At 40.2% G+C, this 15,886-nt stretch overlaps 1 protein-coding gene across 6 annotated transcripts in view; it reads right to left on the reverse strand.

Moving 5' to 3' along the window:
* The window catches only part of PRR14L (proline rich 14 like), a 54,755-nt gene that overhangs the window by 36,046 nt on the left and 2,823 nt on the right, over positions 1-15,886 (reverse strand). For 3 of the 6 annotated variants that reach the window (XR_007455174.1, XM_049619065.1, XM_049619063.1), the window contains one exon: positions 10,035-10,560. The exons of the other annotated variants lie outside the window; for them this stretch is intronic. Coding sequence is in view for 2 of the 3 variants with exons in the window: in XM_049619065.1 (XP_049475022.1) it covers positions 10,035-10,508 (474 nt within the window). In the remaining variant the exon portion in view is untranslated. The remainder of the gene's footprint in view (positions 1-10,034; positions 10,561-15,886) is intronic. 6 annotated transcript variants of the gene reach the window in all.

Here is a 15,886-nt window from a genome sequence, read left to right on the forward strand (position 1 = left end):
CCAAAATGACACTTCTCCTGGCTCTTCCAGTTCTCAGGCTGAATGTTTTGGTGTGACATTAGATGTATTTAGAATATTTTTTCAGGCTAATACCTTATGGAAAAGACAGAGTGCTGGAATAAAATATTACGGGATGAGGAATCAGACAAGGCTCTGTTCCAACTTCAGGACTCCTACAGACTAGCTATATAATACTAAAGTACAAGCTAAGGTGGCTTTAAGAATAAATGGTAGCCATGTAACACCTAGCAAGACGTCCCATCAGGACTGGATGCTCCAAGAACAGAAGCACTGATCATCTGTTAGACCTTAGACACTTGTTATCCCTTTCTGTGGGAAAAGCCAAATAGGACTATCACCAATAGATCCTAGTATATGTCATGTGGAGTGACTAAGCTTTTCTGGGCCTAAAAGGACCTCTGCAAAGTGAGAGCTGAGCTCAGGTCAGCAATGTACAGGTTCCATACAGTTCCCTCAGATTGAACTGTGATGAGTTTGTACAACTAACCCTATCAGCTCCAGCTCCTGGAGCGGCTGCTGGGATTTTAGTTTTGTTCCACCTGCTGCTCTAAGGTTCTTAGCTGGAGGACCTAAAATACCCTGGTGGAGTGCCAAGCCAACTGCTTCAGCCATGTCCCTTTCTTCTTGGTTAGTTACAACTTATAACAGGGAAGGAGAGAAGCAGAAGCTAAGAGTAAGTGATTTCCTTTTTCCTCTGCCTTGCTGACTTCTTTTAAAAAATTCTGAGTTAAGAACCCTCAGATGGTTGGAGACCCTGTAAAGTTTAAAGTCTCAAATATGATCAGAGATTGACTAGGTTGACAAAGAAAACAGAGTGTGAAGCTGAGGTCAGAAGTGAGAGACGCCTCCTAACCACCACCAACACAGTGGTGGGTGATCTCCATATTAGGCAGGAACTCTACCAAGTCTGGGCCTCAAGTGTGGATAAGAGGAACAGAACAGCCCACCTGCAAGCAGTGGACATAATGATCCTGTGACTCCCCCGTGCCCTCAAGGTCAGCTAATAATATAATAAACACTTGTAGAAATTTATCAAATTTTTTCCTATAATATTTTACCTGCTAAATATTTGAACTTTCAGGATTTCTAGATGTAGAGTCCTAAACATTTTCTCTTCCACCTAAATTCTGCAAAATCTATTTTGAATGAATCAACTTCCAAGATGAAAGTTTACATGGATCCTTCTTTCAACATCAAGTGAAATAACCACTATAGTTTATAACACGTTATTAACTGTATAAAATAAGAAATGCCACAGGACAGTACAAAGTCATTTTCCAAACTGCCAGCAAACAAATTCTCTGCCTTGCACATCCAACAGGTCATCCTTCTACCCACTGCTTGGAATCAAAACCAACTTCTGATACTTCCAAGTTTTGGCAGATTTTAGAAAGGTCTTGAAAAACCATTCTTACTGTTCATCTGTAATCTTATTTCCCATTAAAAGTTTTATGTCCTAGAGGGGCGCCTGGATGGCTCAGTCGGTTAGGCGTCCGACTTCGGCTCAGGTCACGATCTCACGGTGTGTGAGTTCGAGCCCCGTGTCGGGCTCTGTGCTGACTGCTCAGAGCCTGGAGCCTGTTTCAGATTCTGTGTCTCCCTCTCTCTCTGACCCTCCCCCGTTCATGCTCTGTCTCTCTCTGTCTCAAAAATAAATAAACGTTAAAAAAAAATTTTTTAAAGTTTTATGTCCTAGAAAAGATGCAATTCTCTGATTCATTCCTGTGAGACTCGCTTGCTTAGTGTAGGAAACACAAATATCTAAAGGAAGAAAACAAATATACATCAGACTCTTCAGCTTTTCTAAACAGGGTAGTTACAAGCTCCTCAGGGCCTGATTTATCTCTGAGCTGTGAGCCCTGCTTGTAACTGAACTCTGCTGAGCTTCTCTAAACCTGAGCTGGAGGCAGAAGCAGATGAATAAGGAAGGGCAGTGACTGCCCCATCTTCAGATGGGACTGCCCATACACTGAAGTGTGCAATGATGGGGACAACAGTATAGAGCAAAGGAGATACTTCCTACTACCTGGCATTTGTGGAAACGGCCATGATTAAGTTCATACTGAAGAACACTCTGAAAATAAAAGAAACTTTTATATCTCTAGATTATTCTTTCCCTTTCCTACCCTTGCATATTTAGAAAGGAACAGCTGTAGAACAGTAATTTTAAAACATCTTTACAGAGCTTAAAAAAGGAATTTTCCGGGGTGCCTGTGTGGCTCAGTCAGTTAAGCATCTGACTTCAGCTCAGGTCATGATCTCATGGTTTGTGAGTTCAAGCCCCGCATCAGGCTCTGTGCTAACAGCTCAGAGCCTGGAGCCTGCTTTGCTTCTGTGTCTCCCTTTCTCTCTCTGCCCCTCCTCCAATTGTACTCTCTCTTTCTCTCTCAAAAATATTTATTTCCTAAAGTTTACATGGATCCTTCTTTCAATATCAAGTGAAATAACCACTATAGTTTATAACACGTTATTAACTGTATAAAATAAGAAATGTGATTTCTTTCTCAAAAATATTTTTAAAAACTCTCAAAAATATTTTTAAAACTTGTTTAAACATTAAAATAAGTTGCTTCATAAAACAACACATATTTTGTTGATTTTTCTTTTAACAACAAAAAACGATGTTTTGTTTTTTTTTTAAGTTTATTTATTTTTGAGAGAGAGAGGGTGAGCAGGGGAGGAGCAGAGAGAAATAGGAATGAAATCCAAACAAAGCAGGCTCTGCTCTGACAGCAGAAAGCCTGATGCAGGGCTCAAATTCACGAACCATGAAATCATGACCTGAGCTGAAGTCAGAAGCTCAACCGACTGAGCCACCCAGGTGCCACAATGATGAGTTTAAGAGATTAGATGAAGGGTGCCTGGGTGGCTCAGTTGGTTAAATGTCTGACTTCAGCTCAGGTCATGATCTCACGGTTCAGGAGTTCGAGCCCTGCGTCGGCCTCTCTGCTGTCAGCACAAAGCCTGCTCTGTATTCTCTGTCCCCCTCTCTCTCTGCCCTTCCTCCAACTTGTGTGCTCACTCTCCCTCTCTCAAAGCAAATAAACTTAAAAAATATATTAAAGACATTAGACAAGTGAATGAAGTGGATATTTAATATGACAGTTCATCAGAAACCACGATGTAGAAAAGCGCTTTTATTCCTAAAAACCAATGTAGTTCTCCTTGAACTGGGAAATTCACCAAGCTGACTGAACTTAGTCAAATTCATTTGACTCCTACAACGAATGCCCTAGAAGCCTAGGTGGCTGTCTTTCAAAATTACAGCAAGTTCTTATTGCTGGAGTCGGGCTCTGTTGAAGTCACTACCTTTTCCGTTGTGACAGATTTTGGTCCATAGGAAACAGAGAGGAGCAGGTAAGTTGTAATCTTTGAGTACTCTTTCCCAAACCCGAGTCAGTGCCCAACTGTGGGCCCCCTGCTGGTTTGACATGAGGAACAGCTGAAGGAATAAAACTTTGAAGGAAAAGAACTTTGTGGAATGTTGCTAAAGGCAAATCAAAGAAAAATCACAGAATCTTGGGATGGGAAAAGAACAGTTCTGAGGTTGATTGTCTAAACTAGAATCTCCTCTGCTTTATTTCTGACAGTCACTCAGCGTCTTCATAAACATGACTTTCCCGCAAAACCTAATCCATTTCTAGACTCATCTAGACTGGTCTAGATGTTAAAATAAAATGTACCTTTCCAATGGACTTAAATTTTGTCTCCCTCAACCAAGAAGGTTTTTTTTTTTTTTACCATTATATTTTGAAACTTTAAATGTTTTTTAAACAATTTAGAGATGTTTGATATACAAAAGTTTGCAAATATGGTTCAAAAAATTTCCTGTCATCTTTATCCAGCTTTCCTTAGTGTTAACATCTTACATATAACCACAGTATAGTTATTAAGGCCAAAAATTAATATAATACTATTAACTCTAGAATTTATTCAAATCTTAATGGCTTCCTCAAGTCCTTTTTCAGGACCTGAATCCAATCCAGGCTCCCATGTCTTAGTTAGTCAGTCCATGTGTTAGTTATCATGTCTCCTTATGTTCTCCCTTAAATGGAGAGATAGTTCCTCAAGTATTCATCTTTTGTGACTTTGACACTTTTGAAATGAAAGTCCCTCGATTCAGGTTTGATGTTTCTTCAAGATTAGATTCTGATTATGCATTCTGGGGGCAGGAATCTCACAGAAGTGATGCTGGTTCTTGGTGCACCCTCCCAGGAGGCACATGACTTTGAATGGAGTGTCTCATTGCTGTGGAGGTGAACTTCCATCATTTGGTTCAAGTGGGTCTGCCAGGTTTCCCCACTGTGGAGTTACTATTTTCCTCTTTGTATACCTTGTAATGAATCTGTTACTCTGTAATCTCATGGGGGAGATATTTGGAGACAGTGTAAATATGTGTTTCTCATCTACACTTTTAGCCACTAGTTTTTTTTTTTTTTAATGTTTATTTATTTTGAGAGAGATACAGATAGTGCAAGCAGAGGGAGAGAGAGAATCCCAAGCAGTCTCCATACTGTCAGCACAGAGTCTGACTCAGGGCTCGATCTCACGAGATCATGACCTTAGCTGACACCAAGTCAGATGCTTAAACAACTGAGCCACCCAGCTGCCCCTTAGCCACTAGTTTTAACATGCACTGAGGATTTTTGCCTGAGATGATTATTACCATGATGACTGCCAAATGGCAATTTATTTCCACAATTCCTTTTACATTTATTAATTGGAATTCTTCAAGAGCTTTCTTTTCTCAAGTTATTTATTTCATATCAGCACGGGTTCACGATACCTGTTTTATTCTATAGGTTGTAATTCATTACTACCATTATTTAAGCTCAAATTGTCCCAATCTTAGCCACTGGGAGTCCTTTCAAGTTGGCTCCTTTTGAGTCCTTTTGATATGTCTCCATAATTTTCTGAGCAATTCACCACAAACTGTTCCAGGATCATCTTGTATTTTTTCCTGGGCCAGCCCCCAAAACATTTCTCCAAAAAGTCTTGGTTCCTTTAATTGGAAGATCTTATTTAGAAACCAAGAACTGAATGCTAGGTGTGCTCACTGCTATGTGTTGCGGCTTCTAGACCCCACCTCAAATACCCATACACATAGAGTATTTCTGTTAACTACCTGTGTATATTAAAAACCCTAAGTTCATACTGCTAACTCCAATTCTAGTTCCATACCACCCAGGGTTCATTCTAGCCCTCATCCCCCTATCTGTAGTTCTGTTCTGTTAGTGAGAAGCCTGGCTCTCATCCACAATATTTACTCATTCACTCAATCCTAGAACACATATGCAGTTTAGGAATTGCTAGGCCACACACCTGTGAAAAATAATTTTATTAAAATGTTTTGAGTTTTTTTGGATTTACACTTAGGAAGGTATAGTCAAAACACTATTGCCCAAAGATACTTGGGTTACTTTATTTCTTCATCCCCTTCCTCCCTCAGTGTAGTTTCATTATTCATTTGTAATATAGTTAAGAGTCATTTGCCAGGGTTTTTATTCAATTTTGGGTTCCCCTCCCATCCTGGCTCTCTAATTAGTTATTTTTCAAGTATGGCCTCAGAACTCTACAAAAAGATGTACTCAGGGAAGTCTACTTCCTCCTGTTCCTTCTATCTCATTCCCACTCTTTCTCCCCTGCTCCCAATGGCTTCCTATAGGTAAGTAAACCCATTCGTTTCTGGTTTATCCTTCCTGGGTGTACGTGTGTTTCATACAAATGAGCAGATACTTGTATACTTATCTCACCTTCTTTCTTGAATGGCAGGGAGGATACAATAGATATTTACTTGCCCTCTGTTTTTTTTTTACTTAACAGTACATCCTACTTTGCAGAAAAGAATTAACAGAGCAGTCCTGTTACCCTTAGAAAGGCCTGCTTGCAAGGGTGGCCTTGGCTCATCTGGGAACTTAGATTTTGGGAGAGTTTCCAACATTCCTTAATAAGAGTGGCTCAGAGCACCCATACAACAATGGGGTTTATGTTGAAACACCTGCTTTCCTTCTGTAAGTCTGGAATTTTGGTTTGTGCCAGGGAGAGGATGCCCATGTGACCAGCCTCCAGTAAAAACCCTGGGCTCTAACAAGTTTCCATGGTAGACCACATTTCACATGTGTTGTTACAATTTGTTCCTGGAGGAGACTGTGTGTATGTGACTACACTGGGAGAGGATTCTTGGAAACTAGCACCTGGTATCTTCTGGACTTTGCGCCACGCTTCCCCTTTGCTGATCACTTTATATCCTTTCGTTGCAATTAATCTTAGCTACAAATATGACCATGTGCTGAGTCCTGCAAGTTCCAGGGAATCACCAAACCTGGAGGTGGTTTTGGGGAGCCCTGACACACCTGGAAAGCACTCCATATCAGTACATGGAGATCCTCCTCAACTCCTTATCACAGGTGCATGTATTGCATATATGGACATAAAATACACATGCTACAGTTTATTCAACGTCTCTCCTCTATGTGGACATTTAAGTTGCTTCAAACATTTTGTAGTAATAAACAATACTGTAAAAAATAACTTTTGGTATATATATTTCCGCAGTTTTGGAGGTGTATATTTGGGGTAGATTCCTAGAAATGAGAGTGCTGGGTCAACAGGTCAGAGCATATACATTCTGGTTAGGTGCAGCCAAATTCCTCTTCTGAAAGGTTGTAATCAGTATGCATTCCCACCAGCAAATATGTGAGAACACTATTCCCTCACAACCTTGCCAACCAGATATGTTTCCACAATTTTTCATCTTCTCTGATAGGTAAAAAGTGGTATTTTGATTGCTTAAATTTGCATTTCTCTAATTATAAGTGAGGTTGACCAACTCTTCATGTGTTTCAGAACACATACATTCATGCACACACACAATGAATCATCTATTCAAGTCTTTCTTCATTTTTCTAATGGGTTTTCCATTCCTCAATCTACAAGTTCTTTATACATTAGTAGGGTACCTAGCTGGCTCAGTCAGCAGAGTACATGACTCTTGATCTTGGGGTTCTAAGTTTGAACCCCACGTGGGTGTAGAGATTAATTAAAAATAAAATCTTGGGGCGCCTGAGTGGCTCAGTCATTTAAGCGTCGACTTTGGCTCAGGTCATGATCATGATCTCACAGCTTGTGAGTTCGAGCCCCATGTCGGGCTCTGTGCTGACAGCTCAGAGTCTGGAGCCTGCTTCAGATTGTCTCCCTCTCTCTCTCTGCCCCTCCCCTGCTCGCATGAGCGCAAGCGCTCTCTCTCTCTCTCTCTCTCAAATATAAATAAACATTTAAAAAATTTTTTTAATCTTAAGAGGCACCTGGGTGGCTTAGTCGGGTAAGCATCTGACTTCGGCTCAGGTCATGATCTTGCGGTTTGTGGGTTTGCCCCACACTAGACTGTGTTGGTGGTGCAGAGCCTGCTTGGGACTCTCTACCACCACCCCCGCTCCTTCCCCTTCCCCACTTGTGCTCTCTCTCAAAATAAATAAATTTAAAAAAAAGAATAAAAAAACTTAAAAAGGAAAAAGGAGTTCTTTATATATTAGATAAGCCCTTTATCTGTGATACATGTTGCAAATATGTTCTCCCAATTCACCAGTTGTGTTCTGTTTGTGGTGTTTTGCCAATCTGCCAAGAATTCTTGAGGTCCAAGGATGTCTGGTCTCTGCAAACTTTCTCAAATAGTAGTCTGCTTTCCTGAGAGGTCCACAGCATTCATTCAGACTTTCTTAAAAAAAAAATTTTTTTTTAATGTTTATTTTTGTGTGTGTGTGTGTGTGTGTGTGTGTGAGAGAGAGAGAGAGAGAGAGAGTGAGCAGGGGAGGAGCAGAGAGAGAGGGAGACACAGAATCTGAAGCAGGCTCCAGGCTCTAAGCTGTCAGCATAGAGCCCAACATGGTGCTCAAACCCACAAACCGCAAGATCATGACCTGAGCCGAAGTCGGATGCTTAACCAACTGGGCCACCCAGGTGCCCCAACAGTTCTCCAAATTCTTGAAGGCTTCTCTTGATTCTTTTTTCATAGGACATACCCAAGCAACTGGCTTCCAACGGCATATTTTCAGGTTTTGTCATTAGTGTGAATTCTTTATCAGGAATGCATTCCTGTTTTTCTATACTCCTTCTACACATGAGACATATGACACCAGGCTCAGCATGGGGATGAGGAGATAGGACCCCACTTCAGCCAGTGACGCCAGTACTGATAATTCCTTCCTTCCCCTCTGGCCTCCCTAACCCCAGAGGCATCTTGAGGTCATCTGAGTGCTGGGAGGAGAGGGGACTCTGAGTATGATACTCTAGCTACAGGCTAGCTAGCACACAACAGCATACAACTGCTACCTCTCAAGTCCAGGTAACACATTTCTGTTAATGTGCTAAATTAAGAGCAAACTGGCTTTTCTGGATGGCCATTCCACAAAGTCAATTGTAATGAACTAGCTAAAACCTATCGGTCTTTTGTTTCTCCAAAGACACTTCTGCTTTTTTCCCCCCACTTGTGAAGTTCACTTTTTGGAACAAAGTAGAAAATCTTACATTTATATCTATTAAGTTTCATTTTGGTTTATGTAAATCAAAATTGTATTTATCTCTGGTGGAGCTGGGAAGGACAAAGGACAGTAATTTTCTTAGATTGGAAGACATATATGTATACCTATTTTTATTTTACACCAAATATTACATGAAATTTTCAGTAAATTACAAAAAATTTTTACCTTGTTAGACTGAGCCCACCAGATCAAGAAACTTTTAGATCCTCAATCTGTTACCTCACTTCTATTTTTAAGGTTAGGACATCATAGCATAAAATCTGATGTTACTTAATTATTCCTACCTGAAAAGATTAATCTGTTCCTAACCTTGGTCAATATATGAAGCCTACTAACAACAATCAACTGTTCTGTAACCTGTGTAAAGAAATGACGTATTTATAAGGTGGGAAATGGAGCCTAGCCCAGAAAACCCAAAGAATATGAATTTATTTGTGGGTCTACAGCAAGGGCTGGCAAACTACAGCCCATGGGCCAGATTCTGTGCTCATAAAAAAGGTTTACTGAAATACAGATACTCATTCATTTTTATATTGTCTATGTTTGCTTTCATGCCACAAGGGCAGAGTTGAGTAGTTTTGACAGAGACCTTATGACCTGCAAAGTCTAAAATATTTACTATACGGCCCCCTACAGAAAAAAAGGTGTCTGAACCCTGGTCTAAGGCACCATCCAGAGGAGAAAGTAAATTTTCTAGTGTACTTGACAGGTATAGTCTTACAGGAACCTGGGTTCCTCAGACTATCACAGCTTGCTAATCATTAGTCTTACCTACCTAACCCCTATTACTCTAATTTCACACTTACAGAAAGAAATTTGATCTTGCCTACAGGGAGAAGACATACTGACCAGCCAGTGTGACCATTCCTACCAAGTAATGATTCCCCTTTTCACTGTGAATTAAACAACTGACTTTGTGATTTATACTTTAGTCTCTCATGAAGTGGATTAACATGGGTCAGTCCTTTGGAGACCATCACCTCTAATATACCAAAAAACAAAAGTCAAGTTTCTAGACCTGCAAAGCTAAGCACCAGCTCCTGAAATACGGAGATTCCTCTAGGGTATCCATCCTATGAAGCAGACTCCCTCAGAGATCTCTCTGTGACATGTCACTCCACCCTATTCATGATACTACCAAAACTTAAGGAATGAGTATCCATCATTTCTTAAAATCAAATGCAGAAATATCACATGACTATCACAGAGACTCAACATTCCACATATGATGGCTGCTTCAGAGAAGTGACATTTTTTCTTTAGGTAAGCACTTCCTCCTCTCTTCAAGTGTCTGCTGTGACACAAATGTTTTTAAAAATTATCAAAAGAAAGTTAACATCAAAATCAACATTTTGGAAGTGTTTCCAGAACAAATCATAAGCTACCTGTCAGCATCTGTCCTTTATTATGTGAAGTGTTATTCTGGAAAGCTGTCATTCACACTCAACTCTTCTGAATTGAGATGTCATGTCTTACCTGACTTGGGCTGATCTTTTCTTCAGCAGCTGTGGAATGTTGATGTGGGTCTTCCTTTGCTCCCTCACAGGGGTCTCTTATAATTTCCGCCTGGTCCCCTTGATTTCTGAAGACCTTTAGCTCCATGCTCTTGGTTTTCTCTTCCCTATCCAAGATCCCAGAAGCCACAGAACCTCCTGCTGTGGTGTCCACCAGCCCACACCGCCCAGGCTCACCCCCATGATCCAAGGTGCCAGAAGTTTCTTCACAACAACTTTCTGCACAAGTCCTCTGCAGCTCCAAGGGCACTGCCCTACTCTGACTTATAAGAGAGCTTGAGGCTGCGGGTTTTACATCTGGAATCACACTTGGCTCAGGGTCAGCATGAAGCTCTTTGGAGACACTCACTGGGAGTTCAGAGTATAATTCCTGTACCACGGCAGACATGGAGGAATCAAGTGGAACTGGCTGAGTCTCTACTCCGGATGACAGCATTAGGGCAGATGGAAGATTATGGAGTCAAGTCTTTTACATCAAACGGTTCACCCTGACACAAATCAAAGGAAGGGATAAAAGTTTAAAACCTTGCAGGGTAGAAGAAAGTTGTTTCAGCTAAAACTGGCTAAAATAAGGACAAAAAAAATTCTACCTCAAATGCTGGCGACATCTGACACCAAAACATCCTCCTTAAAGGCTGTGAATTAGTAGAAAAATAAATGCCTTAAATCTTTAATAGACATCTACCTAGCCTCAATTCAAATACTGCCTTATAAACAATTCTCAGTGTAAATCTGGAGGGCCAGTGAATGTAGATGAGAATAAGACATGTCTAAGCATCCAAGGACAGACCTCATGTAAAGAAAATAAAGACGATTTTCTACTTGTTTTCAGGGTATGAACCTTGCCTGTTTTGTTCATTGCTATATCCCCACTGCCTGGAAGAGGTGCTTGGCACACAGAAGGTACTCAGTAAATATTTGCTGAATGAATATATATTGTAGGATTCTGAGCAATTTGGTATACTGACTTTTCCTCAAAAGAATTGTGTATGAAAGAAGATATAGAGACAACAGAATTCCATTCCTTTACTGCTTACCAAACTTGAGCTGATCTACCCAGACTGGCACAAGATACCACTAAACCAGCTCTTTAGAAGAATCCTGACTTTTATTCAGCATCTTGAGATTTTCCATGTGCCTTCACAAACACCACTTAGATTCTCCCAACCCTGTGAGCAAAGTCGAGCAGCTATCACCATCCTGTTACAGAGCCTAACATCACACTTACAAGGTAAAAGTGACCTGCCTAAAATATTACAGGATTATCTGAGGAAAGTGGGGGATGCTCAAGGGACTTCCATGGTGTTGGGAATGTTTCACTTCTTGCACTGGGTAGTCGAAACATGGGTTATTTGCTAAAATATGTATATTTGTGTAGTACATCGTTAAAGTTGTCGACACACGTGCATGCAGGTGTACACACACACACATAGCTAAGGAACAGTACACTTGGAACCAGGGTTTCCTGGCTAGTAATTTTTCCATTTTAGTTTACCAAATGTGTGCAGTTTCCACAACAAAACCCACTTTGACCCAACCAAGGTGGAAACTGGTTAACCAAGTAAGATACCACATGCTCTCATTTTTGATGCTCTCCTTAATCCTAACAAAAGGTGAGAAATTTCTAGCAAGAGTTCAGAACAAGGATTTATCTGAGGTATTGGTGGCAAATCCCTTTGGCTAAAAGGCCCATAAGAAATGATATTTCAGAAAGCCAACAGATTTCTACTCCTACCACTTTCTAACATCCATCTTTTCCCAAAATACACATATTATAAGCAAAACTCACTGCAGGCTACCAGACTGTTTTGAATATCGAACTGTCTCACCTTCTCTCTACGGACCACATTCAGATTTCTGAGCAGGAGGAACTCTCCTATACACCATGTAAATCTTTACAACTCAGTTTCCTTACCCTGTCTCTATTCCTGTCCTGATTTTCCAGGGGAGCCCACACATGTCGCTTACACAAAAGGCACTTGCTCTGCCTCCAGGTCAAGAAGCACCTACCTGGTGGTCCTTGAATATTTCTAGGTATATATAACCCTCCCTCCTTGCACAGAAGGTCCCTCCTGCCCACTGACCCGTGCTATGAAGACTGAAGCTGGGGGCTTAGGTAGGACAGATGATAGGTCCTTTCATTTTGGACCATTTTGTCTTTCCTGGTTTTCCAATCTATGTTCGATAGTTTACTTACATTCCTACACTTTCATCCACTGGGTGTCCTTAATGTTTTGAAGGAATCCTCTCCACAAATAAAAGTAGACAACATTATACTACTAATTTAAATACTAGAAATTACAGGAAATCAGACTGCTGGTCCATCAAGTTTAGATAACACAGGAGGGCTGATGAAAAAACTTGAATCCAAAAAGGCAGCAAAGAGAGATAAACAGTTGTGTCCAGAGTATGGTGAGAATCAAATGAGACTCTTTCATAAATGGTACTGACAAAAATCATTTTTGGACCTCCAACCTTCCCCTTTCTCCTCTAGTTCCTGGATATTTCTAGGGGCGCTTAAAAAAATTTTTTTTTTCAACATTTACTTTTTTTTTTTTTTTTTTTTTTTTTTGAGAGACAGAGAGAGACCAGAGCATGAGCAGGGGAGTGGCAGAGAGGGAGTCACAGAATCCAAAGCAGGCTCCAGGCTCTGAGCTGTCAGCATAGAGCCTGACGCAGGGCTCGAACTCACAGACCACGAGATCATGACCTGAGCCAAAGTCGGATGTTCAACGGACTGAGTCACCCAGGCACCCCTCTAGGGGCACTTTAGATTCTGGTGTATGTATTGGGGGTCAACAGCTAAAGCAGAATTGCTATTTGATGCTAAAAAAAGAGAGGAGAGTTCAATTTTCATTTGGTTCAGTTTCTCTTTCCCAACAACAAACACTCCGGGTTTTGACTGTCACAACACATACAGACTGGAAGAATAAGTGTAGGAAAGGATACTGTAAAAGAGCAGGTTTGTTGGTGGAGATCAGCTCCATAGGTCTCTCTGCTACCATGTGCTCAAGAGCTCCTTGCCCTTGCCTGCCACTGAGGTGTGAGTGTTCTCAAAAGTTTAATCCTTGACATGCCTCCCATTCCAGGCTTCACTTTTTTGATGACCTCACCTTTTCTTGCAGCCCTTCTGCTATGCCGATGACTCAAAACTATCACTTTAAGTATAGGTGACCACATGACCCAACAATTCCACTCCTAGGTATACATGCAAAAAAAAGTCCACACAAAAACTAGCACACAAATGTTCACAGCAGCACTATTCACAATAGCCAAAAAGTGGAAATAGCTTTCACGTCCATCAACTGATGAATGGATAAACAAAATGTGGTAAATCTGTACAACTGGGTATTACTCAGCCATAAAAAGAAATGGAAGTACCGATTTGTGATACAACATGGATGAACCTTGAAAACATTATGATAAGTAAAAGAATCCAGCCACAAAGGACCATTACAAGATCCCATATATATGAAATGTCCAGAGTAGGCAAATCTATGGAGTTGGAAAGTAAATTGCTTAGTGAGAGTTGGAGAAACTGGGAGTGACTGCTAATAAAATTTCTTTCAGGGGCAATAAAAATATTCTGAAACTGATTGTAGTGATAGTTACACACCTCTGTGACTATGCTAAAAACCACTAAACTGTACAATTTAAGTTAGTGAATTGTATGATATGCAAATTACATCTAAAAGCTAATTTAAACAAAAAATAAATAAAAATACCTGTTCCCAACCCCATCATCTCTCAAATTCCTAACCTATGTTTCATTTATAAGAATGGCACCCCTCTAGGGGTACCAGGGTGGCTCAGTGGGTTAAATGTCCAACTTTGGCTCATGATTTCAGTTTGTGAGTTTGAGCCCTGCATAAGGCTCTGTGCTGACAGGGCCTGGAGCCTGCTTCAGATTCTGTGTCTCCCTCTCTTTCTGCTCCTCCCCTGCTCATGCTCTGTCTCTCTCTCTCTCTCTTTCAAAAATAAATAAACATTTTAAAAGAATTAAAAAAAAAAAAAAAAAAAAAGGGATGGCAACCCTCCCAAACTTAACATGTCCAAGATAGAACCCATTCAACCCAGTGAATAATTGAGTCTTACTACACACAAACAGCTACGAGAAACAAAGATGAATAAAATGTTCTCAGTAAACTTACATGCTTATTTTTTACACTGTTGCCTTTCTCAGTAATAACACCCCCACTATCCTAGAGCTCACGCTTGAACCACCAGACACAACTATATCTGACCTTCCACTTTTGTTCAATTAGCACTTGGAGCCCACAGACTCCACTCCTGCAGTGTCTCCAACAAATAACCACTCCTTTCCATACCCATGGTCCTAATTAAACACGCACAAATACACACTTACTAATAAACACAGTGTATCATGAAGAGGCAATATTGTTAATCACACAGAATGCTCCAAGATATTCTTCAAGGAAAACAATGCTATTATGTTTCCTATGCATGCATCTATGCTGTAAACTGGCTTTGGCCAAAACAGAATTTTAAAGCTTTGGTTCTCCCCCACCCCCCTCCAAAAAACCTTCCAATTTACAAAAGCCAAACACCACAATGCCATCATCACTTGAAACTTCTGTTTGGTAGAGATATTATTCTAAAAATTTTCAACCTGTAAAACAACTAAGCACATTGGCTGTTTTACAGGCATTTACAGACTTTCTTTCCTTGTCTCCTAGGCCCATCCTGGGTCCTTGAGTTTCTGAGCAGTATCTGCAGTTGAGACACCCAGAAGAGGTGAGTGCCTTGGCTGGAACTCTCAAAGTTGAAGTAATATTTTGATGCAAGCCTACAGTAGCAGATTAAAATTATTCTCAGCTCACTAGCTTGCATCATCAAACTCTCATTCTAGACATTTATCAAAATACTGGTAATGTCACAAGACTGCAGAAACAGAAGGACATATTTTAAGACATTCATGTTCTTTAAAATTAAATTTATAAATACATTGAAACAATTAAAAATGATGGTGTAGAAAATTAACTCTACACAGAAAGTTGCCTGGGACAGTTTATCAAACTAAACATTAGAATTCTCTTATTTTGATAAAATATGCACATAGGAAAACTGAAAGAATATAATCCAAATGTTAACAGTATTACCCTGGGTGACGAGATCACAACTGACTTAAATGTTGTACTTTTTTTTTTTTTTAACAGTAGGTTAAAAAAATTTTTAGGGGTGCCTAGGTGGCTCAGTCAGTTAAGCTTCCGATTTTGGTCCAGGTCATGATCTCACCATTCCTGGGTTCAAGCCCTTAGTGGGGCTCTGTGCTGACAGCTCAGAACCTGGAGCCTGCTTCAGATTCTTTGTCTCCCGCTTTCTCTGCCCCTCCCTTGCTCATGCTCTGTCTCTCCCACTCTCTCAAAAACTAACTAAATAAATATAAACATTAAAAAAATTTTTTTTAAATTTTAAACATTATTTCCCAAGATCCAAATAGGAATAAAAAATAACTGGTAAATGTATTATCCCTTTATCTTTCCAAACGTCAGCTCTCTGCCTCAACTATAAAAGTTTTCACATTAAAGTGTTAAGTAAACTTGAAGTAAGAGGAAACACTGAGTAACACAGACTTGTAAAATGAAGGCAGGGATTTATAGCTTGATCCTTGCTAACAACTTATAACCAACCTACTGGGTGAGGACACTAGGTAATTATCTAGTTTGAGGCAGAAGCAAAAAACAAACCACAGATTCACAAACAACTCATGCCAGCTGCTACTGGCTTGTCATCTTTACTGTGACACAAATAAGAATTCGATTGTTTAAGGAATGGATTTATCCCTGAAAAAAG

Source organism: Panthera uncia, assembly GCF_023721935.1.
Source record: "Panthera uncia isolate 11264 chromosome D3 unlocalized genomic scaffold, Puncia_PCG_1.0 HiC_scaffold_8, whole genome shotgun sequence".
Lineage (NCBI taxonomy): Eukaryota > Metazoa > Chordata > Mammalia > Carnivora > Felidae > Panthera > Panthera uncia.